Raw genomic sequence first — 27886 nt, 5'->3', positions numbered from 1 at the left:
CTTCCTGAAAACGACAATCATTTGACTGGACTGGAAGAAAAATGATTGGAGGACATGCCCTACATTCACTAGAAGATTTTTCTCTAGTCAAGGACTTTGATTCAAATTGGTTTCCACACAGGAAAAAAGTGTTTATAGTCTCAGTGTCGGTTGCACAAAAAGCGGTTGAATTTTAATCGTAATTAATTTCATGAGAACCAATCAGAGAAGGCTTTTTCGAGTTTTTTCGAGGAATTTTAATCGTGATCAATTTCACGAGAAACAATCAGAGAACCCTATTCTCGAAAAAGCCTTCTCTGATTGTTTCTCGTGAAATTGATCACGATTAAAATTCAACCGGCTTTTGTGCGACCGGGTATCTTACTATTGACGAACTGAAAGAATACAGACATTCTGTACTCTCAATTTTGGTTGTGTTACCACATACACTATGCCATAGAGTACGTAATGTTACACAATAGTATCCCAGAAATACTTCAAAGATGTATTCTTCTTCTTCTTCTTCTTCTTCTTCTTCTCCGCCCATTGTGCCGTTTTCACGGCGTTGGGATGTTGCCTCGGACCCACCTCCTCCATTGGTCCCTATCCAAAGCTATTCTCATGGTCTTGCCTCTAGCTGCTGCAATCCGTGAAACGTTTTCCTCCCAACTTACTCGCGGTCTTCCTATCGGTCTTTTACCTTGCGCCCTGGCCTCCATGAATTGACGAGGCTTTCTTTCTTGAGGCATTCTCACAAAATGACCATACCAGGAGAGCGTTCTCTCTTCAACTATAGTTGTCTCTATAGATTTAACTTTCAGCTCCTCCCTAATACAGTCATTCCTCACTCTATCCCTTCTAGTTTTGCCTACTATTCTTCTCAGACATTTCATCTGCACTGCATTTATTTGACTTTTTTCGCTTTTATTTAAGGTCCAGCTTTCGCTTCCATAGAGGAGGATGGGCTCCATGATTGAGACATAGACTCTAGCTTTAACTTCTCTACTCACTTCAGCCTTCCCAAAAATACCTCTGCTGAGTTCAAAGATGTATTAATAAAGACAAAGAGCAATGTGAAGATAGAAAATAATTGTAATCACTGTTTGTAATAAAAATAATCTATAATTTAATAAAGCAAAGAATATTGGATTATACAAGTATGGTATGGGAAATTCACGAATGACGCATCATCACGTCTGAACTACTCAACCATTTAACTTGAAATTTTGTATAAGATTCTTAATTTATTGAGGATGGTCATAGGTCTATTTTGAAATTTTAGAGAGTTCAGTGAGTCAAGTTTTTATTCAATTAGAATTGAATGCCCCGTGCCCCTTATGGAGTAACCCCTTATTGAGTAACCCGTGCCCCTTATGGAGTAACCCCTTATTGAGTAACCCGTGCCCCTTATGGAGCACGGGTTACCTGCTGGTTTCAAATTAAATTGCTAGTCTTGTTTCAACCAACTGTCCACTTTCTTTTGTGCCACTCTGTATTCATGGATAAAGGTCAGTGGAAAACAAAACAGGTAACTTAATTAAATTTTTTATTCATTCATTTTTTTACTTCTCACAGGTGGTTCTGGTTTGCATCCTCGGATCAACCTCAACATCATTAACCAAATATCACCCTGGCATCGTTAAATCTATTCATCAAAGCTGAAAAAAAAAATTAGTCAATGACAATGTGTTATCCCTACAGGCTACCTGGCAACATAATATTGATGTTGATGCAATATACAAATTGAGTTACTTCTCATCTATTATTTGAAGTGTAAACATTGAAAAGGATTTTCTATTCAATCATGGCTTATCAAATTTTCATATTATGTTCAATTACAATATCTACAATGACTGTAGACTGTGATGTATTTTATAGGACTGATTTTTGGGGGTACCAAGCTTCCCTTGTATTTACTGAGACTGTGTATGGAAATTTGGAAGTAGGGGTGCATAGTCAATGATATGTGCATATGTGAATTATTATAGTCCAGTCAAAGAAAGATTATAGAGGAAAAAGTTTTCAACTCAATTTTTGACCCAGCAGTTCTTTCATGGATAGTTAGGGGGTGAACATATCAAAAGTCCTGTGCTTAGTGGATGGGGGTGGTTTGAAAGTACCATATTTTGCTCTTTTGCATAATTATATCTCAAACTATATGCGTCTTTTAGACATTTTTATTGAATACAAAATTAAAGTTCACAAATTGGCCTACAAGTTTTATCTGTAACATTATTCCATATCTTTCATAGTTTTCTAGATATGAGATCTCGAAGGTGTCACATTTTTAAGAAAACCCCTTATGGCTACAATTTTTTCATATTTTTGCCCTTATAACTGTTTGATCATTGCTTGAAAAAAGCTTATTCTGAACTTATAGAGAATTATATTCTCTCCAATCCAATGTATTAACTAAAATATCAATATCTCATTATTAGTCCAGTCAAATGGTCGTTTTTCAGGAAAAAGCAACGAAATAGTTTTTCTCAACGGTCTCGAAAACTTTTTTGAGAAAAAGCATTCAGTGAAAAATTTTAGATAATGAAATTTCCAATAAATTGAGTGGTCGCACAGGACTCTGAAATTTTTGGTTCAGGAGCTACGAATTTTCAAAAAAATGATTTTTCAAAATTATACGAATCTACCACTTTTACCCTATACAACTCTGAGTACTATCAAGTAATAATGGGGAACTACATATCATATACTTATACAGATACAAAACACAAATGAATATCATCAATTATGGCCTTCAATTACTAATATACTATTCTAAAAGTGATAGATTCCTATATAAATTTTGAAAAAATAAATTTTTTGAGAATTTGTAGCTCCAGAACCAAAAATGGTAGAGTCCTGCGAGACCACTCAAATTATTGGAAATTTTATTCTATTCAATTTTGTCACGAATGATTTTTCTCGAGTAACTCAAAGTTTTCGAGATTGAATGGGATAATTGAAAAAAATCAAAATTTTGGGCGTATTCGGGAGTCTCGGGGGTGAAGCCGTCCTCTGACATGTCAGATAATTCAAGATTCGAATTCAGCGCTCCAAAATACTGGACTGGACTAAAGGCGGTGGGAGGGGGTTATAGGGGTATTTTCACTGTTAAATATGTTTTTTTTTTCAATACACATTCAATAATGTTAAATGAACCTTGTAATATAATATGAGCCGGAATATTATTTCTTTTGTCAATTATAATGAAAAATTCATATTCCGGCTGTAGGACATGATTGTCTATTTCCGGGTGTATTCCCCTCCCCCCACTACTAAATTTGAAAATTCCCAAGGAATTCTGTTCAGATTTAATTGTTCTCTTACTTGATGTGTGGTTTTTCATCATTACTAGAAAAAGATTCAAGCTGTATAGGGTGAAAGTGGTGAGTTTGCATAATTTTGAAAAACCCTAAAAAAATACACCTTTTTTGAAAATTCGTAGCTCCAGAACCAAAAATGGTAGAGTCCTGTGCGACCACTGAATTTATTGGAAGTTTCATTCTCTTCAATTTTGTTAAGAATGATTTTTCTTGAGAAACTCAAGGTTTTCGAGATTGAAAATTGAAAAAAGTCCGAAATTTTGGGGGCTTTGCGAGTGAAGCCGCCCTCTGGCGTGTCAGCAAATTTCAGATTCGAGCTCAGCGCCCCAGAATACATATAGAACCGTTGTGAAAAATTCTTTCGGGGCTGTTTCCTGAAAAACGACCATTTGACTGGACTATATTCTACGCATTTCCCTACGATTGTGGCAGCAGTTATAGTGTTGAGTGTAGACTCTTCAGTTTAACAATAATAGATCAATTGACAAGTAAGTTTGGTGGGTGTTTAGAACACAATATTTGACATCGCAGCTTTGTTTGGACTTGTTGGAGGGAAAATATATCAAAAGTCCTAATCTCTACCCCTTGTGATCAAGGATAAGAGTGGTTTAAAAGTTGCATTTTTTTCATTTCTGGCTCAAGTTAGGTTTACACTATGTAGTAGTGCTTTATAGTTCTGCTACATGTTCAAAAAGTGACACTGAAGATCTGCTATATAGCAGTTTTAAGCCTATTTTCTCAGCTATATAGCAGAAATTGAGCTATCCAAAGTTTTCGGTAAACATCGAAGAGAATTAGAGCTACATGTAGCTCTGCTATATATGTCAATTTTTGTCTATAGCAGAGCTAGATGTAGCTGCTCTGTCCTTGAAGGAAGGCTGCCGCAACTGTTCACTGCTGTTTGCAGCTGTTTGGTGCCTCCTGGATTTACACCTGATCACCTGATATACTGTACTCATTTGTTGTCAGAGTGGTGGTAGTCTACTGCGCATTACAAGCATTTCTTTCTGATTTATAATTATATTATTGTGCAAAAATTGATAGTGAATTTGACTGGAATAGAGACAATATTATAAAGTTAGTTGAACTATTCAGGGTTACCCTGTGCTATGGGACGCTAAAAGTGCTGATTTTGAAAAATAGAAATAGAAAACATGAAATTTGATGCAAGGAAGGTCCCCAGATACAAGAAATCTTGAAGTAATTGACAATTTTTCACGGGCAGGTATTGCATCTCTGAAAGAGGTATCTTTTTTTGAAATGTTGTGTCCAACTGCATCGAGTAAATATTCAAAATCACCTTTTGTCAGGCGAAGAAAGTTTTTGAAACTATCATCACAACGAATTTCATAAGTCAAATCGTCTCTATCAACCTCATTTAGGTCTTTCAAAAGGTCACTACCAATGTATAGTTTTCTAGCCTGACAAAATTATCCAAAATCTTCTTTCTCTTCTCTGTGTTGAAAATATCAAAGTAGCTGCGGCGAAAGCAGCGACTGCTGCAAGAACTACCTTCTTCTTCGGCATCTGGCTGGGAACTGAACAGTGATTTTTACTCCAAACATCTTGCAGAGCTACATATAGCTCTGCTAAATAAAATTAGCGTTAAAATCTACTTATGGCAGAGCTATATGTAGCTGACAGAGCTATATGTAGCTCAAATTTTATATAGCTCTGCTATATAGCAGAGCTATATAGCTCTCCAGCTAAACGTAGTTTTACACTCATGTATCATGAAAACAATGCCTTCAGCGACATGACTAACTGACCAAAAATAAAGCTAGATGAAATTCCTATACCTACAAGCCTTGTTCAGTAGAGTTCTGTGATATACTCTTCTGTTTTCAAGATATTTAATCTTAAAAGTGTAGAATCCAAAACTGCTATGGGATAACAATTGATTGGGGGCATAAACTAGTGAAATAATACATCAAAATGAAAAGAATTAAATGCACTACAACACAACGTTCAGTAGTATTTTCTTTGATGCATTGTTCTTGATTAATGAGCCCGGAAGGTGCAAAGAGTTGGATGAAAAACTGTTTTTTCCAAGTTTTTACACTTTCGAGAGTGAATATCTGAAAAATTGAAGTAGATATCTCAAGACTCCACTGTACAAAACTTGAAGAAAATTTATGTAGAAAAACTGTTTTTACACATTCAAGAGTGAATATCTGGAAAACTGAAGTAGATATCACAAAACTCCACTGTACAAAACTTGAAGGAAATTTATGTAGAAAAGGATAACGCTATCCCATTTGTTGAATGATTAACAAAGAAAGCAACACCAATGTTAATCAAATACTGCCACTGTAAGTCTTATACGTGGACCTTACCTCAGTTTATGAACTCTAGCAATAAGTTATACGTTTCAAAGCTTCATTCTAAAGTAAATTTTGCTAGTCGAATGAGTTTTACATATACTCACTGTAGGTTGTAATTGTTTCATGCAACATATTATTGTGATAATAAAAGAGTTCTTTTGATTTGGTCTCTGAGACTCCGAAAAGCTCTTGAATATCCTTTTCTCTGTATTTTTTTTCTGGTAATGTGTCCGCAATTTCTATTAGATCTACAACCAACCTGCAAGAATGAAAAATTATTATAAAATTTGTTGAATATTGTATGGATATTTAAATGAGCGTTAGCGAGTTCTCACTTTTGATTTACTGAAGGCCAAAGTCGTTATCCGTCTGTTTGTGTGTTCTACAATAATTTTTATCCATTCATAACTCTACCTTCATTGATATATCAATTTATGCGGTTTCCGCCATTTATTTTCTCTTGGAACTCTGTATTGAAATCATGTATCACATGACCACCTTCTCATTAAAAAAAAAAATAATTTGGATTAATATGATGGTCAAAGATATTGAAGCGACAGAAAACTACCAATATTTGAAGAGTAATTTTTATTTCAAAAAGGATCCCCAATGAGAAATATTCAGATGTTTTCATAATTTTTATAAACTATGTACCTGTAATTGAAAGTTGCGGGTTTCAAAGATTACAATACAACAGTTCTTGAGCGAGTTCTCTAACAAAGGGGGTCACTAGTGTAGAACTTTTCATAATTTATTGGGGAACACTGATTTTACTGTCATAATTGCATTCATTCATTTTACTTACATTGCTGAAGATTAAGTGTAGAAATCAACACGCATCTTCAGCTGATGTAGGCTATTCGTCACTGGCTAAATGTGAGGCCTATGTTGGAGTGATGCAAAGTTAGTAGACAGAAGGTTGGTCACGCATCTATAGTATATTCGTTGAAATGCAATTATTGGAGTGGGGGAACTGCAGCCGTGACGTAGGCTGTAGTACAGAGTAGACAGAATATCGCATTCTTGAGAATCATATGGTGTCGTATAGTCAAATTATATAACACAAACATTTTGTGACATGCAAGCTTTCTGTTTCTGCTTTACAATAATTATTAAAACATTTGAATAATACAAGCATTTTGTCATATAAAAGCAAAAACCCCACCTTCTAACCTTCCCTTTCAAACCCTTAAGGTTTCTTCATCTTCTAAGTCGTGTTTATATTTTGTAGTCACACACACACACACACACACACACACACACACACACACACACACACACACACACACACACACACACACACACACACACACACACCACACACACACACACACCAAATCGGTATAACGGTATATAGATATTCGGTATATAGATAACGGTATACCAAACGGTATATAGATCAACACATAGTCCATAGATCAACACTTTGTATCACCAAGCCGCGCCTCCTCTGATTTCAAAATTAGCTTAGTGTACAGCTGGTAACTTGATGCTATTATTCATAATTTATTATCATTCCAATTGATAATTTTAATGGATTTCATTCATATGGATAATTTTCCAACTGCAGAATAAATAATCTACTAAAAATCAATTAATTCCAAACACCGAAGACAGCACAATTATTCGAAACAAAGCAATGTCTTCAGAGCATGTAAGTCTTTAACCTGAGGCCGCACTGCTAGATGATTACACACAGAACAGTCATTTTGTTGTAGAATAAAATACATGGGCGGTTATGGAGCAGCACACACTCTTGTCTACTATCTACCGACGGCTGTTGGATGACGCAATGATTATAACAGCTGATTTCTTTTTCTGTGTGTGGCTAGCTCACAAATCTTCTTCCATAAGGATTACATGTAAACTTTGAAGGACCGATGGTAAGAGTCCTGAAGTCGGATTATAAATTTGATAGGCCATAAACCTGGTCCTGAACATAAAGAACACAACTAAAAAAAAAATCATCAGATTCGGTGCACACATAAAAAAGTTATTGAATGTCAAAATTTGAGGCGATTTTTATTCATATAGATTATCATTGGGGAAAATGCACTTGATCCACACTAATTTTTTGACTGAATTTAATCTACAGAAATAATGAATAAAATTAATTTAGTTGAGTTGTTCTTTTTTCAATGCGGATTATGCCTGTATGAGCTTCTTGCTTGTGCATCGGTGAATTGATGATAGATAATCAAACAAAACGATCTGGAGAGGTAGGGAAGGATAGCGGTATCTGCTTTGTCGAATGAAGGACAAGGATAGCAACACAAATGTTGATCAAATACTGCTATTATAACGTGGACCTCACTATAGTATGAGTTTAAAGTAGCCTCAGATCCCTCAGCTAACTCACAAAATCAAAAATTGTAGGCTATTTCTATATCTGATTGTACTGTAATTGGAAAAAGAATCACATTTGTGCATATCCTATACTATTAAACGAGCAATTTCTGTTTTTATGTTAAGTTTAGATGTTTATTTTTTTTTATATCTGTATGTGACCGGATCTTGAAAACGGCTCCAACGATTCTCACGAAATTTGGAACAAAGTAGGTTTATGATATGAAGATTCGATTGCACTAGGTCTCAACCCTGGAATAACTCGCTGGAGGACATTAAAAGGATTAACACGTCCTTGGAAAAAAACTGGGAATTTTGTCGTCTGTCGATACTGTAATGGAAGAGAGTGAACGAGTGCATGTGTGGGATCATCCAGCTGATCTCTCAAGAAGAAAAATTCAGCAAGAATAACTTATTTTCGTTTATTTCTCTTTTCTTTTGAAAAACATGTTTACTTCGGGAAGTCCAAAATAGTAACTGGATGCTGTTAGTGTAGAATAGTACATAGTTTACTAACAAACATTGTAGCAAACATAGTACATCATTCTATATAGAACTCATAGTATATCTATTTGTAATTGATGATTTGTTTGTTTTTGGAGTGTGAATAAATTGTTATTTTGATAAGTGATAGTAGCTTAATCTAGATTTTGATTTGGACTGTAGTATACATTTGAAAAGGGACAGCTTTGGGCATAAGCCTGTTGTGCCTCCTCATATAACTATAAAAATAATTATTGTACAACTGAGAAAATGGATACAGTGAATAAATATAAACTATAAATTCAATCTTTCCTTTCAAATTTTCTATGCTTTAAAGCCGCGTTTACACCAAAGTTATTAACAAAATGTTTATTTCTCTGTCCTTATTGATTCTATTAGATTGAACATAACTCATCATACACATGATGAGCATATGTTGTCAAGTGAACATGTGTTTGTCAAGTTCCGTTCAATTTAATAGAATCTATTTGGACAGAAAAATAATCATCTTGTTAATAACTTTGGTGTAAACGCAGTTTTACACTCCAGAGTAAAGCTCGGTCTCCCGATATTAGAGTATTATTTAATAGGCCTATACAATACCTAGGAATATCAGCGCTCGTTATATATTGTTTTCCTCGGAATGCCTGCGCCAAAGCTACCCTGACTGAAAATATGCAGAAAAGGTAAAAGAGCTTTAGAAATGTTCTGGATAATTCAACAGCAGTCACAATCTGTTATTTGTAAAATTCATTTTCCATTCAATCATATTTATATCTATTCATGAGATATCTTCTAATGCTATATTTTTCTCTATGAATATATTTATACTGACACTGAGACTAGCTTCTTACAGCCACTATTTCCACTAGCTTGAATAATGGTCATATATAGCTGTTTAATATAATGAAAGAAAGAACTGTCTTATACACGTATAGGATAGGAGAATAATTATGTTTGACGCATCATCACGTCTGCTCTGAACTACTGGACTGATTAACTTGAAATTTTGCATATGGATTCTTAATTAAACCGAGGGTAGTTATAAGCCTATTTTCAATTCTCCAAGATTTCATTACGTAAAGTTTTCAGTTTGTAAAGTTCTTAACCAGACTGTTCAGGGTTATCTGCTAGTAATGAATGATCTTATAATGAACTTATCAGTTATGGATAAAAAGTACAGATATTGTCCAGTCACAGACTTATTGAAAAACGAGTTACCAGTTTCGGTTGTTACAACATTATCAATAATTGATAACTAAATGATAACCAATTGATAACCTAACCTGACCCAACCTAACCTAACCTAACCTAACCTAACCTAACCTAAACTATCCTACTATTTCTAGTGAACTTAAATTTAAATTACAGTGTAGCAGTATTCATACTAATGATCAAGCACCGCTATTATATCATGTTTGAAGGGACGGATTCAAGGATCCAAATGTTTAAAGAACCTCACAGATCAACCGGAGCTTACTGTGTGTCCCAAGTACATTAGTTAGGCAAACCAATACTTGTGTCCTTAACAAGATCCAGGAGTTTTTCCCTATACTAACATCTCATTCATCACCTGGCTGCTTGCAGCCAAACAGAGCCCTTTTCTTCGCCCCTAGTCTTTTGCAATCCAGTGTGATATGTTTGGCAGTCTCTTCAGACTGATTGGTTCTATTGAGTGCCACTCCTAGCCTTTCTTGTAGGTCCTTGTGCTGAATGAGTTGCCAAATTGCCTCTCCAGCGCCCGGCGACTGGCCACCCTCGACCCACATTTGTGCCTGGAGTTTCACTCATCTCTGGTCTCCTGGGGTTTTCCATTTCACCCCCCCCCCCCCGAAACTTTGCAGGCTCGAGAGTTTTATCTCTCTCAAGAAGTTTCGCCTGAATGGTCGCCCTTCCTCGAGCAGAGGTGAAGTTTGTTCTCTCCACCTGCAAATTGCATTCTCAGGAATTCCTGCAGATTATCGCTTCACTGGACTTCTGAGAAGCTCATCTTTCATTTCCAGTTCGGATAGTGTGATTGATCTTAAGTCATCCATGTCGTGATCAGTGGAAACCTTCTCAATGTTGATAGTCTCTACATAAGAGTGCTACGGAACCTCCTGTGTTCCTGAAGCACCTATTTCAGATTGAGGAACCTGCCCTGATGGGGCAGATCCCGATGGGTTTGAAGACAATGCAACTTTTGGAGTTGCCTTGGGGTTTGGTTTGGCTTCCACGAATAGCTAGGGAAGTGGAGTCAACCCAGACAAGGCTTAATACTACAGGAGGGCGCCTCTTGTGTTGCCTTCTGTGGCCAGTCTAAGTATCAATACTGCTGCTCTCTACTTTTAGTTTTAGTCTATGATAATGGTGTAGAAGCCAAAACAGGTATCTCGTTATTCAATAAGTCTGCGGTTGGACAATATCCAGTCTTTCCATTCGGTATGGATGATTAATCACATCACAGTCACATGCAAAACTACTCAGTAAACTTACTGTTGACATAATTGAAAATGGATCTTTCATGTGTGTTAGCTAAGGCCAACAATCGGGCGTATTCTTCTATAGTCACTCTGTCATCTCTGTTAGCATCCATGATTAAGAATACACCTGTGAAAAATGTTCAATCAAATTATAGTTAAATATATAGAAAATAATAGAAAAAAACATTATCAATAATATCCAATAAAATGGAGAAGAAACGAGTTTGTAAAGTGTAATTCACTTAAAACTGTCTGAATTCATCATAACTAACCTCAACATGTTCCCCAATCAACCAATGCTAAAAGTTTAAAGTGAATATCACCATTAGGCCTATCACAGTTTTTGTCAACTAGATATTTTGCTGTCTTTTCGAATAATTTACCGAGCGAAGTGAGGTCTAAGATTCAAGTCGACGGTTTTGCATTTCTCTTCATGTTTAAATGTTTTTATGTTGTGCATTTACGGCGAAACGCAGCAATAGATTTTCATGAAATTTGACAGGTATGTTCCTTTCTAAATTGTGCAGTGACATATATACAAGTTTTTTTTTGGAAATTTTGAGTTTCAAGCATGATATAAAAGAAAAGGAAGCCTCCTTCATCAGCCAATATTAGAGTAAAAATCAGACTATAGAATTATTCATCATAAATCAGCTGTAAAGTGGATTATAAATTGCATGCCATAACGCATGAAAATCAATATCTCTAAGTCACTTGGTGAAAAATCAGCTGCTGTGTGGACTATTAATTGCATGCCTTATTGAATCCAATTTTCATGCATAATAGCTTACCCGGCGAACTTCGTACCGCCAAAAAGTCAATGTATCTCATGTCACAATTGACTTTATTTGGTTAATCATGAAATTTATCTCACAATAAATATTTCTATTCACATCTCAATACGGACTTTCTATGTGCTTAAAACTACCGTTTTAATACCAGTAAACAATTTTATCACAGAGTGACGTGTTCATCACAGCTGGTTAGTTCATATGCTGAATCATAGACAGGATCACAACATGATCTTGAATCATGATGATCTACCCGTTCGACGTTAGCCTCTTGGCCAAGTCTATAGGGAACAAACAAACTAACACACAAACAAACATTCATTTTCATTATAGAGATTGAATCAACTATTGATTGCATGCGATAACGCATGCAATTAATAACTAGAATAACATAGTATTGTCTCTCGACCTTTCTCTGCCTTGAACTCAGGCTGTCCTGTTGCCAGTATGTCTTGAAGGAGATTATATTTTGATTTTAGCATTTTTATACACCAACCCGAACAGCCAATAGCCGTTTCCACACCGATATCTTGTCGACATGACATACAGACAGGATATACTCTGATGGACAGTATAAGAGGAGGCTGTGGTTTATAACAGTAGATGTACTGTTCACAGAACATTTTATTGCATCAAGTCCAGGTCATGCAGTGTTCCGATCCCACTCATTTGGGTTGTGATTGGACAGGTCTCTTGACGAGTATGGGTCCTGTAGCTTTGCCGAAAATGTATCTTTTCATAAGCAACAGATGTTCTTTTGTTTCTTCTCAAAAGCAACAACGTGTTGAATCCGAAAAGATACACAAGGAGCTCCAATGTATCTTTTCATAAGCAACAGATGCTCTTTTGCATCTTCTCAAAAGCAACGTGCTGCATCTGAAAAGATACACAAGGAGAATTTTGTAGTTACTCCTCATTACCACAACACAGCTTATCAGCTGACATTTGTTCAACATGCTCTTCCAATTATTGATGATACATGCTGCAACTCTCCCATTTATGGAGAATGTCTGTGTATAGGGAGCTTCCTCCATCTAGGGACTCTGAAGCTTGATGTTTTTGTAAAGCTGTAGATATTACCCTGTGAACCATACCTTGCCCATATGCCGTTTCAAAGTCACAGAGACCACAAACTAGAAGGAAATCTTGAATCTTCGATCTTCTCTTTCAACTCTGTGCAGAGGCAAAGCTAAAGGATGCATACTGTACTTGAATTGAGTTTGATTAGATTTAATTTAACTTGCTCATGTGTCGTCCTTTTGCTGTTGACACTTTTCGTCGCTTTCGTGATGGGTCCTCCTGTTCCAGTTGTTGTATCCTCTGTTGTCGTTGAAGCTGGAGTTGTCGAAGCCTCTGTTGTTGCTGCTGTTGTTGTTGCTGCTGTTGTTGCTGCTGTTGTTGTTGCTGCTGTTGTTGCTGCTGTTGTTGTTGCTGCTGTTGTTGCTGCTGTTGTTGTTGCTGCTGTTGTTGCTGCTGTTGCCACTGTACTTGTGTTGGTGGATGCCACGGTTGTGGTGGTGGATACCACGGTTGTTGTGGTGCATATAACTGTTGATGTTGTGGTGGATATGACTGTTGATGTTGTGGTGTATATGACTGTTGATGTTCTGGTGACCTCGGTCGTTGTGGTGACCTCGGTTTTGGTGATGATGACGATCCTTGTGCTGCTGTTGTTTCCCACGGATTCATTCGTGGAGAGGATGGAGATGCAAAGTATTCTCCATAATCTATTGGAGAGTCGGGAGGTGAATAATATGCACACTGAATAACCTGTAATCAAATAAGCTTGTCTCAATAATCTTCTTTTATCAATTCAATGATGCACAATCATGTTTTCAAAATTATTTGATGGAGAATCAAAAGGCACAGCCCCAAAAACTGTTCCTCTCCGGAATTTTGACTCATTAAAATAGTCCACGAAATAAATTATGTTACCTTCATTTTATAAAAGTTTGTATGATTTTCTGACCAAACACTTGAAACAATAAATTTTGAATTTTGAAAGTTTGAAATCTGATTATAATAGAAGGAATAATTGACTTATACATGTATGGGATAGGAAATACATGATTGATGCATTAATTCCACTTATTAACTAAGATTGATTCACAATTTCACTTTTAATGTGATTTCACTTTCCTTGCCCTATTACCAAGGTAAGGAAAGTATTGCTTTCCAAAAAAAATTAAGGTACCCCAATTTCTGAATTTCCATACGTTTCAAGGTCCCCTGAGTCCAAAAAAGTGGTTTTTGGGTGTTTGTGTGTGTGTGTGTGTGTGTGTGTGTGGTGTGTGTGTGTGTGTGTGTGTGTGTGTGTGTGTGTGTATGTGCGTCTGTGTATACGATATCTCATCTCCCAATCAACGGAATGACTTGAAATTAGGAACTTGAGGTCCTTACACTATAAGGATCCGACACAAAAAATTTCGATCAAATGCAATTCAAGATGGCGGCTCAAATGGTGAAAATGTTGTCAAAAACAGGGTTTTTCGCGATTTTCTCGAGAAAGGCTCCAACAATTTTGATCAAATTTATATTTAAAATAGTCATTGATAAGCTCTATTTTTCTGCCACAAGTCTCATATCCGTAAAAACTCCAGGAGTGCCACCCCATCTATGCAAAATTTGATTTTAGATTTCCAATTCAGATACAATTGAAAGAAAAAAAGTTCTAATGGAAAAGATTGAGCATGAAAATCTCTACAATTAATGTTCAGTAACATTTTAATTTAAATTTGAAAATGAGCTGTACATTCGAGAAAATGAGATTATTCTATTGCAAATTATTGTTGATTCTATTAAATCATTCACTATGAAGAGATAGCAGACCTCGTGTGTCTCCAGCGTTATTGCCCTGTCATCATCTGGCTCAAATCTTTGAATAGTAGACTTGAGATGCGCTGTAACACTAGCATCAGGTGATAAATTTTCATAACGGCAAGGAAAGTTGTGTGAGTGCGCCACACCAGATTTTTTTGTTTGAAAATAGTTTTCTCGTTTTCAAACTTCATAAAATAGAAATTCAGGGAGTATAAATGCAATTTTTTTGTGAGAAAACATGAACCCAATATGAAACCTGTAAACTCGAGTGTTGATAAGAAATGTCATTGGTCAATATGGAAAGGCAGAACATCCAAAAGGATCTCTCTGCAGATAAAAGCAATAAGAATAAATAAATAAATTAATTAATTAACTAATATGAGGAATCAATGCTCCTCAATCAAGGCTTCAAGGAATCAATGCTCCTCAATCAAGGCTTCAAGGAATCGATGCTCCTCAATCAAGGCTTCAAGGAATCAATGCTCCTCAATCAAGGCTTCAAGGAATCAATGCTCCTCAATAGAGGCTTCAAGGAATCAAAGCTCCTTAATCAAGGCTTCAAGGAATTGATGCTCCTCAATCAAGACTTCAAGGAATCAATGCTCCTCAATCAAGGCTTCAAGGAATCAATGCTCCTCGATCAAGGCTTCAAGGAATCAAAGCTCCTCAATCAATGCTTCAAGGAATCAATGCTCCTCAATCAAGGCTTCAAGGAATCAATGATCCTCAATCAAGGCTTCAAGGAATCAATGCTCCTTAATCAAGGCTTCAAGGAATAAATGCTCCTCAATCAAGGCTTCAAGGAATCAATGCTCCTCAATCAAGGCTTCAAGGAATCAATGCTCCTCGATCAAGGCTTCAAGGGATCAAAGCTCCTCAATCAAGGCTTCAAGGAATCAATGCTCCTCAATCAAGGCTTCAAGGAATCAATGCTCCTCAATCAAGGCTTCAAGGAATCAATGCTCCTCAATCAAGGCTTCAAAGAATCAAGGCTTCAAGGAAACAAGGTTTCTTTACTGAGCATGGATCAAATTCGAATCCGAATTCAAACTCATTTATTTATTGAATCATTTAGAATTACACAAATTTTAGAGAAGTATCACAGGCTTACGTCCGAAACACGGTAAGTTACAAAAATGACAAAATGTTCACGAACAGAAAACTTGAGAAACTTAAAACTTCAATTTTGTTGTAGTTCCGACACTGTGTTACTTGAAAATATTTGAAAAAACACTTACTTTTCTTGGAGTAGTGAGGAATGCATTTCACTCTTGAGGAGGCTCATCAGAGCTCCTCTTCAAGAGTGAAATGCATTCCTAAGTACTCCAAGAAAAGTAAGTGTTTTTTTCAAATATTTACAAGTAACACAGTGTCTGTACTACAACAGAGTTATTATAATATAGTGTTTCGTCATGAAAAGCAACATCAAAAATCTGGTGTGGTACACTCACACAACTTCCCTTGCTCATTGATCTATAAGCCTCATTCTTAAACATGGATAATCTAGGGGAATAACATTATGCCGATTGGCGGCTAAATAATTTTATTAAAACTACGATTATATTATTGTTATTGTTTTCAGAGTACATCTTCCTTTGTTTGAATCATGAAATTTGAGGATTTTTTAAAAGTTGTCGAAACAGCTGTTCTACAAATAAAATATTGACATGTGTTCTTTTGAATAAACTGCTCTACCTACCTACCTGACGCATGAGAAGGAGGTTACAAAGTAAATTTCTCAGGGATGGGGTGGACCCCCTGGTGTTAGTTTCCCAGGCAGGAGACTCATGTCATTTAATAGAGCTGATAAATACCTATACAGGGTATGAATTTGAAAAAAATCGGTCAAGTCATTTTTGAGAAAATCGAGTTAGAAATTTAACAAAATTCATTCTTATCAGCAATATTACGGAGCTCCTGCAATTTTCCCAAAAATGAGACTTATGTCAGTTGATAGGGCTTATAAATAGCTATCTAGGGTATAAAATTTAAGAAAATCGTTAGAGCCGTTTTCGAGAAAACCGTGAAAAATATGGTTTTTAGCCATTATCCGCCATTTTGAATTGAATTATATTGAATTTCTTATTGTCGGATCCTCATGGTATAAGGATCTTAAGTTTAAAATGTCAAGTCAATTGGTTAATTAGGAATGGAGTTATCGTGTTCACAGACATACACACATACACACACACACACACACACACACACACACACACACACACACCACACACACACACACACCACACACACACACACACACACACACTGGAACAAGGTAACAAACGGGGAGGTGAGAAATGAACATACATTGCGGGGAGGCTGATTTACACACATTTACACACATGTTGGAGACTTAATTTTTGTTTTAGAAAGTATATTAATATGTGTTCAATACAGTTGTAACTTTTTTTTTCTGTTAACTTGAAAAAAAAATTACGCATTAAACCTACAAAAAGGGGAGAAATGTGTGTACACTTTCACTGAACAAACCGAGGAGAAATGTGTGTACACTTCCACTGCACAAAGCGGGGAGAAATGGTGTGTACACTTCAAACCCACATTCCGGGGAGGAATTGTGTGTTTAGTTTAACTTACAAAGCGGGGACAAAACCGGTTCTTAACACAAGTTCTGGCTGCAACACTTATTTCGATATTTACTATTCTATACAATATCGTATGGGTCTTCGAAAGCCAGTTACATGCACGTTGATTTTTGTACGATTGTTTTTTGCCATCCTTATGAATTCGAATAAGTGCAACTTGTCAAACATCATCTGTTTGATCTAATAGAATTTTATAAGGACGGTAAAAAATCGATGTGTATGTAACTGGCTTTTACTAAACAGGCTTCACGAATTACAATACGATAATAGGATAGTTGATACAATACATGGTTTTAATTCAGATTCATTCATTGATAGCAATAAAAGGAGATTCCGGTGTCGATAGCATCGAAGTCGCCAGGCTGGTCTGGATCATTTATGAATTTCTCAGTATGCAGTATCCACTCAGCAGCTCTTATACAAACACAAACATTAGTTTCGTTTTACTTGGAATAGTGAGACATTATTTCATTATGTCCATTATTACAATAGATCAATTCAGATCCAGTTAGCTGTTAGAGTAATATAATGTAATTACATTCTATACTCACTGTTCAGATCAGCACAATGTTTATAGCCTACTGTATGCATATTTATACTGTGTAATAGATTTTATTGATTGTTGCAAAGATGTTAAGTCAATGATTCAACAGGAAATCCATGGTAATATTCAACGATTTCAACCTAATGAATTAGATTGTTGTATGACAAAATTGAAATCCCGACAACGTAAATAATTCAGTGAAGTTAACTGTACAAGGTTACTTTTTCTCGTATTTTATTGAGTGATAAGGGGAGATGATTTCTGATTCCATATTTGGATTCAACCTTTTGAAGTTTGAAACTTTCAAAGCTGGAATTTTTTTTTCAAACTAGAACTTTTAGGGCCGGTTTCCGAGCTCAGGATTTAGCTAAGTCCCAGACTCTAAACAGCAATAGTCAGAAAATTGGCTTTCCAAAAGGTCAGCTTTTATAATAGAAGTCTTAGTTTTTATTTTCTCATTTCTATAATTGGAAACGTTTTTCCTTGACGGAATTAGACATTCCTGAATTATTCAAAATAGCTGAAACTTTACACTATTTTCTCTTTATTTTATTTTGTGTTCAATTTTCTAGTTTTTCGAGATTTAATTCAAACGTGACTATGACAATGACTGCGACTACGCCCCGTCTTGGAAAACCAAATTTCTGACTCCAGCTGTTTGAAGTCTTGGACTCAGCTAAATCCCGAGCTCGGAAACCGGCCCCTAATGTTTTAAAATGTTCATGTTTGAACTTTTCAAGAGTGTTTAAAAGCTTCTAAAAACCTTTACCTGTGAGGCAGAAGTATTATTATCTTAGTAGGTACATTTTTACTAAACATAACTTTATGACAATGTAAAAGCTATATTAAAAACTGCTGTAACTCCCTTGTTTTTGGGTATTTTCGAAAATGGGACTTACGTTTTAAAAAATTTGGGGTCGCTGAATCCAAATCCGAATACTTTGAGAAAAGTAATGAGTCATACTCTGAGCATACGCGTCTGAAATTTGAGATCCCCTTGTGAAAGCCTTCGAGCTGTGAAATATGAAATGATCTGAATTATGATCTTCAGGAGACGGGATTCTGCCGTGTGAAACTAGCCTAAGAAAAACACGATGGCCTTGTTCACTCCCCCCACCATGACTTCTCAGTAGCTTGACCCTAACATTTACATGATCCTAGAAAGTAGTCTACACCTATGTTCACAGAATAATTCAGAATAATGTATCCTATTTGAAAGAGTGGATGCATGCAAAAAAAAACAACTTTCAAAGATCCATGTTCATCAAGCCTTCTGTTAACTGCAAGAGATATTCTGTATCTTTGTGAGTATCTTTGGGAGGCTCCTTTTCCTCTTATATTATCTTTGAAATGCAACATTTTGAAAAACTTCGTATATATGTCGACGCGCAATTTAAAAAGGAACATATCTGTTAAATTTCATGGAAATATATTGCCGTATATCGCTGTGAATGCGCAACATATAAACATAAAGAGAAATGCACAGCCGTCGACATGAATCTTAGACCTCACTTCGCTCAGTCAATTATATACAGTGATGTCGGAGTAATGAGGGATTCCTTCTCTTTTCATATTATCCTTAAAATGCAAAATTTGAAAAAAACCTTGTGTTTTAATACATCGACGCGCAGTTGAAAAAGGAATATTTCTGCCAAATCTCATAGAATTCTATCAACGCGTTACATACATACATACAGACAGACAGACAGACAAAAGAAAATCTGAGTTAAAACATAGACCTCTGCCCAACATAATATACCTCCACCAATAACATCACTCAAATCATTCAAAAATAGTGTGAATAGCAACGGGGAGAATACGCATCCCTGTTTTAATCCATTTCTGGTTTCAAAGTATTCTGTTAAGTTACCCTCCACGCCATGCCATACAGGAGACTTCGTATTTCTATATAGACTCCTCAACATCGCAATAAATTTAGTCGACACTCCCAATTCACTCAGTTTAAAAAATAAAGCCTCTCTGTCCACACTATCGTAGCCCAAAAAGAAACAGTACAACTTCTTTGTAGGTCTATTCAACGATTACTATATTGAATAGAACAAAAATATTATCAGTAGCCGAATAACCTCTCCGAAAGCCACACTGATTCTCTTTAATAATCTTTTCTCTTTCCTCCCACAACTGCAACCTTCTCAGTAAAATAAATGAAAATACTTTAGCGACAGCATTTATAAAAGATATGGCTCTATAATTATTCACTTCATTGGTATCACCTTTTTTATGCAATGGAAATATAATTGAACGTGGAAACCCTGTTGGTATCTGTCCACCTCTGACGATGGCATTGGAAAAAGTCAAAATAATCTCTTTGTAATTTTTTGACGCATTCTTGTAAAACTCAGCAGGAACTCTGTTATCACCTGGAGCCTTATTGTTGCGCATTGTCTTGAAGGCACTTTCCAATTTATTCATATCTATGTCTTTGTCAAGAGTTTGATCTTCAACATTCCTCGCCGCATAATATGTGACTACCCCGCAAACTGATCAAAACACTCGTCTGAAGTTTTCAACCCAATCCTCAGCACTCACAGTTCCCGAAATCTTGAACTCTCTACACTTGAATTTCTTTATCAGAGCCCACAAATCACTGGAATCCTTGACTCTTCTGAATTGTTCTTTTATATCGCTGTAATACGCTTGCCTTTTACTCTTACATAGCAGTTTGTATCCCTTTACTACCTTCATATAATTTTCTCTCACCTGCTCCGAATTTGATTTTCTAAACACATTCAATAGGCTGAACACTCGCTTTCTCATAACCGCACACTCTTTGTCGAACCACTTTTCTCTCCATCCTTCTCTCTTTCTATCAGGTTGGGGCACATAATTTGCAGCTCTATATACAAGATTATTTAATACTTCATAAGTCTCTTCACTACTCTCGGAAAGACCATTTATTTCTCTACAAGCATTGGTGAGTTTAGATATATATTCATTCTTCCTCGCTTCCTTCCATTTCAACTTCGGTAAGAGTGGTAAAATTGTGCTCTCTCTTTCTAGAGTATCAACCGTGATTAGCGTAGCTTCAATTGGGAAATGGTCAGATAAAAATTCTGGCACAATAGAAAATTTTCCAACTATTTGCGCTAATTCGACAGCCATGCAACATAGATCTATTACGGAAGCCCCTCTGCCTATAAAAGTAAAGTCTCCCCACCTATCTCCACTTATCCTTCTATTCATAATGATGAAATTAAAAACCTCACAGAGCTCCAATATTTTCTTAATTTTCATATTAATCACCTCATCCTTTGACTCTTGCTTATTACTCAGTGCATTTCCCAATTCTATTACATCTGTTAATTCCGACATGCCCTGTCCATTTCCTATTCTACCGTTAAAATCTCCAATTAAAATCATATTATTTCTATTATGCTCTTGCACTATCATAAACTCCCATAATGTATTGAATTCTCTCTCCCATTCCATGTCTCCTCCACCACTCAGGTAAATTGGAACTATATAATATTCATCCCGTTGTCCTGCATTCATGTGAATAACTTTCCTCTCAAGCGCATCGATTACCTTACAAAAACTCTCTATTCTTTCACTAATTTCTATTAACTTTCCTCCCTTTGCTCTACCTCAGTTTGATTCTCCAACTGCGAATTCCCAGTATAAATTGTAATCTGGAAAACAGTTTTCAAAATACAATTGCTTTCCTCTTTCAACAAACGTCTCCAATAGTACAAAAACATCATAATTACAAATAAAATTATATACTTGAACAATCTTACCACTTAATCCAGCCACATTGTACGCTACTATACTCAACTGTCCCTTCTCACACGGACTGACGGCGTTATCTATGCGGTTGCGGTCTTCGTCCTCGCCGCCTCGCTCCTCCTCATCACACATGCTCCCGCTCACGGCCCGCATCACACTCTCATCGAACATGCTCCCGATCTTCTGCAGCCCATCCTCTCCCTCCGAGACCAGTCCATTCTCCTCATCCAGCGTGAAAACCCGACTATTCACGATTAAACGATCCACTTCAACCGATACTCTCCTCTCACTCCCGGAACTTGTTTCTTCAACTCGCCAAGCACCCGGAAAAGCTTTGATCGTCGTTTTCTTGTGTCGAAAGCAAAGTCTTTATGAATCACAAACTGTGTACCCTTCAGCTTCCTACTGTTTCTCGTGATGAAATGGATGTCCTGATCGTCCGGAAAATGCGCAATGATTGGCCCGTTATCTATTTTCTTGCCCAATGCATGTGCTCGATTAACCCAGGTACCTGCTCGTGCCCCCAAATGACTCACACAAAAGTCTCTGACAGTTCTCACGTAATCCACTGTTGCACATTCATATTTCAGCCCGCGAAAAAGTATATTGTTCCTTTATTCCTTCTCGATCTATTTTCAAAATTTTCCATCTTCCTGATTATGAGATTATTCTGAATTTTTTGAGCAACAATTTGATTTCTTAACTGTTAATTCTCGACAGAGAGTTTATTCACTTTTTCAATTAGACCATTTAAATCCACCTTTGTAGCTAGCAGCGCGAGTTTTTCATCCATAGCCTTACTAAACCGCTTTTCAAAACGGTCAAATAGTGATTCAATAAAGTCTGAGTTCACATTACCGGAAGCTTTAACACTTGGGTCTGGAGCACGCTTTTTCTGTTCCATCTCTTCGAGCTCAGGCGAACTTTTAGCACGAGGACTCTTCTTAGCACTATCGTCCGGTGAAAAGTATTGTTAGATACTGTTCTTATTCATTCAGCTTCGAATATTTCGATTCACTTGAAAACAATTTCACAAATAAATAACAAATTGATAATTCAATTTATTACGAAAGAACGTTCTAGGTTAAACATGCACTAAATGAACCGATTAAGCACGACCCGTCCGGAAACTTGAAATAAGAGAGCAAAACAATTCTGCGACCGCTCCGTTCAACAGCTCACTATCAACTCCTAATTTGAGAACATACGATTTGAAATCGAAAAGTTGTCAGTTTTAATTGGGGAATGATTTTAAAAAACCAATACTTTTATTTTCCATAACTGTACTCATAAAAAATATATGATAATATATTTTATATTCAAATGAACGTTTAGTTTTTAAATAAAAAAATATTTTTGAGCCCCAAAATTCATTGGAGAGTTACCGAATTGCTTGATCAAGAGATTCAATTGATTGATGATAAAGTTCAATTGCGCCGTGAACATAGAGAATTTGATCTTCATCAAGTTCAAATGTTTGGAGACAAAAGTCGTGTTGCCAATACATACATAGAAATGATTCTCATTAATCATTCGTGAACAGTACAGGGGAAATAATTGAGGAGTTGGGTGGAAAAACGACCTGAGTCAAAAAATCAAGTTTTGTGTAAATTGAGTTTGAAATATTTAGTACACATCTTCATTATTTCTTCAGAATGCAATATTCTTGCAAGTATTTGAACTTATTGATCTTTTTATACTATTTTCAATGCTATTATTCATAATTAGCCAGTAATTCAAGGCTAACTGATAATAATTGATATAAGGTGTGTTGTCTCAGGTCGTTTTTCCATAACCCTGGTTGTTACATGTTCAGAGGTTCAATAAAATGATGAAAAACCCGTATCAAGAGTAGTGATAATGATAATATATTGCTCATGATATTGGATAATTAATAAGTAGGTAATAAAGATCTAAAAAATGTCATTTAGAAGTGAACAATTGAAGATGATATTTTCTTCTTGAACACGTTTCTTCCCATAATCAAGACTCTGGAATGTTACATGGTACTGTTCTGATTTTCGGGAAATTCATACACCCAATGCTTTCAGCATCGGATTCTTCTTCAGGAGCGTCTTCTTCATTATTTTCATCATCTAGAGGATTGTTGGTTCCCTTGGATGTATTAATGATCTTCTTATACCATTCATGTGGTAGAGAGTTAGTTGGGAGGATATTTTTAATATTCTTTCCGAAGAATGGACATTAATATGTCCAAAGCTCCGCCAATTTATGTAGATGCATTACAATATAATCTTGTATAGTTATTCCAAATTGCTTTTTCCATATCATATACAGTTCAATAATTATTTTCTTAGTCTATATTATGTAAATTCATCTATAATTTTGCTGTATTGTAAGCTATTGTATATGAGTGTATAAGCCAGTATATACTGTAATCTACATAAGTACAAGTAATCTACAAAGTACTCAATCAATCAATCAATCAATCAGCTTCTTCTTTTGTAAGAAAACAAAATAAGGATTTCACTGGCTGCTGGCTCACAGCTTGTCAGCTGAATAATTTCAGGTTTGCCACACAAACAAAAAATTTTCACAACTCAATCATTTTTCAAGATACAACAACATTTTATGTACCAATCTGTTCAGAATTTAATGGCGGATAGAATGAAGCGTGTTGCGGAAAAACGACACGAGTGGCCTCGGTCGTTTTTCCACCCAGCTCCTCAATTTCACAATTGAAAATAATAATTTCACACATACAAAGCCTATGGAATACTATGTACGTAGTACAGTATCCTTCCCTGCTCAAATCAAACCTGTAGGCTACAGAAGAGTCACGACATGTCAATTGGAAAATTTTCTCATTTTCAAATGTCTGCTCATGATATGATATCTTCTCATTTACATTTGACGATTTCTCAAATACAATTCACTACTCTCAATTACATGTGTGATGACTTCCTAAATACAATTGACTATTCTCATTTAGGCTACATCTGACATTCTCTCAATTACAAGTGACTATTCTCAAATACAATTGATACTTTCTCAAATTAACTTTTTACTTTCTCAAATAAAATTGGAAAAGGTGTTGTGACTGCTATTTTTTTTTTTTTTTGAGCAGGGTATGATTACTAAATCTTTTCTCCGGAAAAACGTCTTTTCACAAAAAGTGAGCATGCCGTACACAAGTAAAATATTCAATCCAAGGTTTACAAGAGAGTTTTTGCAAGGATTGACAGACACAGAAGAAAATGTCAATATGGAGAGAAACTAAGAGACAAATTTCATTTTATCATAGGCTATCCTGATCTTGAGATACAATGTTAGGTTAGCAAAGTTTGAGGCATCCGCTTCTCTAAAACAGTAAGTGAATTCTCAGTGAAGCCTGTTCAAGAATATAAACTTACTGACGTGCTATTCTTGAATCTTAACAAGCCTCCCATTCGCATCATTCTAGCAATAACCCAAATTCAATGCGGAAAATTCTCGGGAAATTGTGTTACCAAGTCACCATTGATTGTGATGAACCTAATTTGGCGTTGAATTGTAGAGGATTTTATTCTCTTGGAAACAGTTCTGGATTTTTTCACTATGAAAGGTTTTTGAGTTATATGGAGAAAAAAACAGGTATTTTTAACACTGTAAGGTTAGCAGAGGGTATTTTTTTGTGAAGAATCATTTTCAGACTATTTGTACCAATAACTAAAAAATCAGTACCACAATACATTCTGGCAGCATGTTTCCTCGCTCCCTTCTCATGTCTCAAGTGAATGAACAGAAAAATAAACTATGAATTCGCTAAGCTGTGACTCAATGAGTCTGAACGAAAAAGGAGATAAGTTGCTGATTCATAAATTCACGGCAAGCCCCATAGCAAACCAGTTACTTCGAACAGTGAAGGAGACAATGGAGATATGCAGGGATATGCAAGTACCCCGCATTGTATGCTCAATCCGTAAATGAGTTTTGTGTAAGTGTGATCGTAGCACAACGTGGTGGCAATTTTGGAAACTGGAGTGTATCCCAATTAGGTAGAGTACTAACAAAATGGGGAGATTTTTTTTTATTACGTTTTTACATGGTTTTAAGCATGTAGAAGTGATTTTTACTAAAATTGAGCAGTGACACTACGGGGTCTCCCCTTAGTGTACACACCTCCCCTTAATGTGCTGTGTATACTTGATTGTCTCCCCGTATTATACCTTGTTCCAACACACACACTCACACATACACACACACACATACATACACACACACAGACCAACACCCAAAAATCAATGTTTTTGGACTCAGGGGACCTTGAAACGTATAGAAAACTTGAAATAAGGGTACCTTAATTTTTTTTGGAAAGCAATACTTTCCTTACCTATGGTAATAGGACAAGGAAAGTAATAAAAACTATAATAATTGAGTACTTGACGGAATTTATTAACCAATTAAATACTTCACATATATATTTTTTATTCAAAAAAATTAATTAGTATTTCAAGATTTTCCAACTTACGACCAATAGACCGCTGAAGAGCAATAGTTTGACCGGAATCATAATTATTAATTCTCCAACTGCAAAACAGAAAGACTGGTATGATAACAGCTATTATTATCTAAGGTATCTTGAAAAGGCTTTGAAATAGTATAGTTTCAGGAAATTCAACTGCTATGGAATAAATATTCTTTGATCTTGCAGATAAAGAAATGTATATTATGTATATATTCATTATTATTATATCAATATACAGAGTGAGTCATATGTATGGGAAGGGAACCCTTCAATAAATTGAAGACTGTTGAAGATATGATACTGTTACTTTCAGGATAAGTTATTGGTCAAATACTCTACCTTTTGACATACAACTGAATTTCAACCCCTCATGAAGGGGTGATTTAGGGGTTGCAACTAGAATATTCTAAATGTAAGTATCCATTGTGTGTTCACCCGGACAAAACAGTAATGGTCGACAGTAATCGGCTTGAGTTTACAAAAATCGGCTAATAATTTGTAATAAGAAATATAGGGTGCTTAGTTTGGACATGGCTTGAGTTAACAGTGAAATTTGCAACGTAAATGCCCTATACCATGGGATATTTCTCACGCTATCTTTTCTCTTGGTTCAACTTCCAATTGGCCCTATTATAAACACTATATGGTAATATGAAAACTTTATCAGATAACTAGCCGTCAGGCTCGCTTCGTTCGCCATATCCGTCTAGCAAGGGGGCTCCGCCCCCTGGACCCCCGTAAAAAATCAGATCAGCGGGCTCGCTTCGCTCACCATATCAGGTGATACAATATTCCCAGTAATAGCTCTGATTGGAGTAGCATTGCCCAATCAATTTTTCCGCGATAAATGCATTTCAATCTTCAACTTGGTTCCAACCTAACAAAGTCAACTCAACTTAATGCCAACCTGACCAAATTATTAATTTAGTTACCAGATAACAACTGTTTCGAAGAGGTACTTTCTCTAGATTATAGTTCTATATTAACATATGGTATGGACATTTTTCAATTATAATTATTAAGAGATTGGAATAAGAAGAATATACATGCTAAATGACGAACTTTAAACCCTTAAAAACCACCCTTAGAGTTAAAATATTGCCAAAAGATTTCTTAGTGCGCCTCTAAAGGGCCAACTGAACATACCTACCAAATTTGAACGTTTTTGGTCCGGTAGATTTTTAGTTCTGCGAGTGAGTGAGTGAGTGAGTCAGTCAGTCAGTGAGTGCCATTTCACTTTTATATATATATATATTATATATATATATATATTATATATATATATATATATATAGATAGATAGATAGATAGATAGTTTTGAATTTAGAGAAGGAAAATAGTGACTTACCCGTATCCCCTAAGGCAACACTTGACACAGAAACTTCAGCAATTACTGACAATATTGTAGTACTGCCACCACAGTAACTGTATCGACTATCCTCTATACGTTGTCTATTTCATATTCCTATATGACTTCTATTTCGATTTCTAGCCTCAACCAATCCCAGAATCACACGACAGAATCAAATTGTGTCAGTAAAAAACTGCTCAACCAATCGCAGTATTACACGATAGAACCAAATTACATCAATTTGAAATTATAATAATTTATTCATACACCTGCACTCTCAACTTACAAGTAACAGAAGATTCACTGCCAACTGTCAGCATTGTCTGAGTGAAAAGCATATTGGGATTTGATCGAGGAAAGCTGACAGCAGAAGTGTATCTCGATATTGTAGCTTGGTATCGTCGAAGTATGAAACCTATTTCAAAGTGAATTTTATTCAATGTCAAGGTCGGCTTCAAGTTTTATTCAATTATTTTTTTGCTAATGAATGTAATAAGTTCATATCACCTACAACGAAATATCTCGGTATTCCTCTTATAGAAGGGTGACTGCTCCAGACATAATAAACTGGAAATGTAAGTGTAGCTTGAATTCTGAACCTCTATTCTTCTTCTTCTTCTTCTTCTTCTTCTTCTTCTTCTTCTTCTT

At 35.9% G+C, this 27886-nt stretch overlaps 1 protein-coding gene across 2 annotated transcripts; it reads right to left on the bottom strand.

Annotated features, from left to right (window-relative positions):
• Positions 1 to 1508: 1508 nt before the first annotated feature.
• On the bottom strand, positions 1509 to 27886 carry LOC111046242 (nuclear transcription factor Y subunit beta). Of its 2 annotated transcripts, XM_039439360.1 has the most exons (7): positions 27236 to 27486; positions 25891 to 25949; positions 12950 to 13475; positions 10928 to 11041; positions 9056 to 9119; positions 5728 to 5882; positions 1509 to 1637 (listed from the first exon to the last, which is right to left on the bottom strand). In XM_039439360.1, exons 2-7 carry the CDS (start codon positions 25930 to 25932, stop codon positions 1594 to 1596), a joined length of 945 nt encoding a protein of 314 aa, XP_039295294.1. In that variant the 5' UTR covers positions 25933 to 25949; positions 27236 to 27486; the 3' UTR covers positions 1509 to 1593. The 2 variants fall into 2 exon arrangements, with proteins under 2 accessions (XP_039295294.1, XP_039295295.1); XM_039439361.1 differs by lacking the exons at positions 1509 to 1637; positions 9056 to 9119 and having other exon boundaries at positions 5740 to 5882; positions 27236 to 27886.

This window comes from Nilaparvata lugens, chromosome 12 (assembly GCF_014356525.2).
Source record: "Nilaparvata lugens isolate BPH chromosome 12, ASM1435652v1, whole genome shotgun sequence".
Classification (NCBI taxonomy): Eukaryota; Metazoa; Arthropoda; class Insecta; order Hemiptera; family Delphacidae; genus Nilaparvata; species Nilaparvata lugens.
The sequence above is the reverse complement of the archived record's forward strand: the minus strand, read 5'-3'. Positions and strand labels throughout refer to the sequence as shown.

Excerpts from the sequence above, each read along its gene's own strand:
- LOC111046242 (XM_039439360.1), bottom strand. The coding sequence starts at position 25,932 with ATGATTCCGGTCAAACTATTGCTCTTCAGCGGTCTATTGGTC. Across the intron at positions 13,476-25,890 it reads TCTTCAGCGGTCTATTGGTC|GTTATTCAGTGTGCATATTA; the intron begins GTAAGTTGGAAA and ends ATTTGATTACAG. Across the intron at positions 1,638-5,727 it reads TGAAACAATTACAACCTACA|CTTTGATGAATAGATTTAAC; the intron begins GTGAGTATATGT and ends TTTTTTTTTCAG.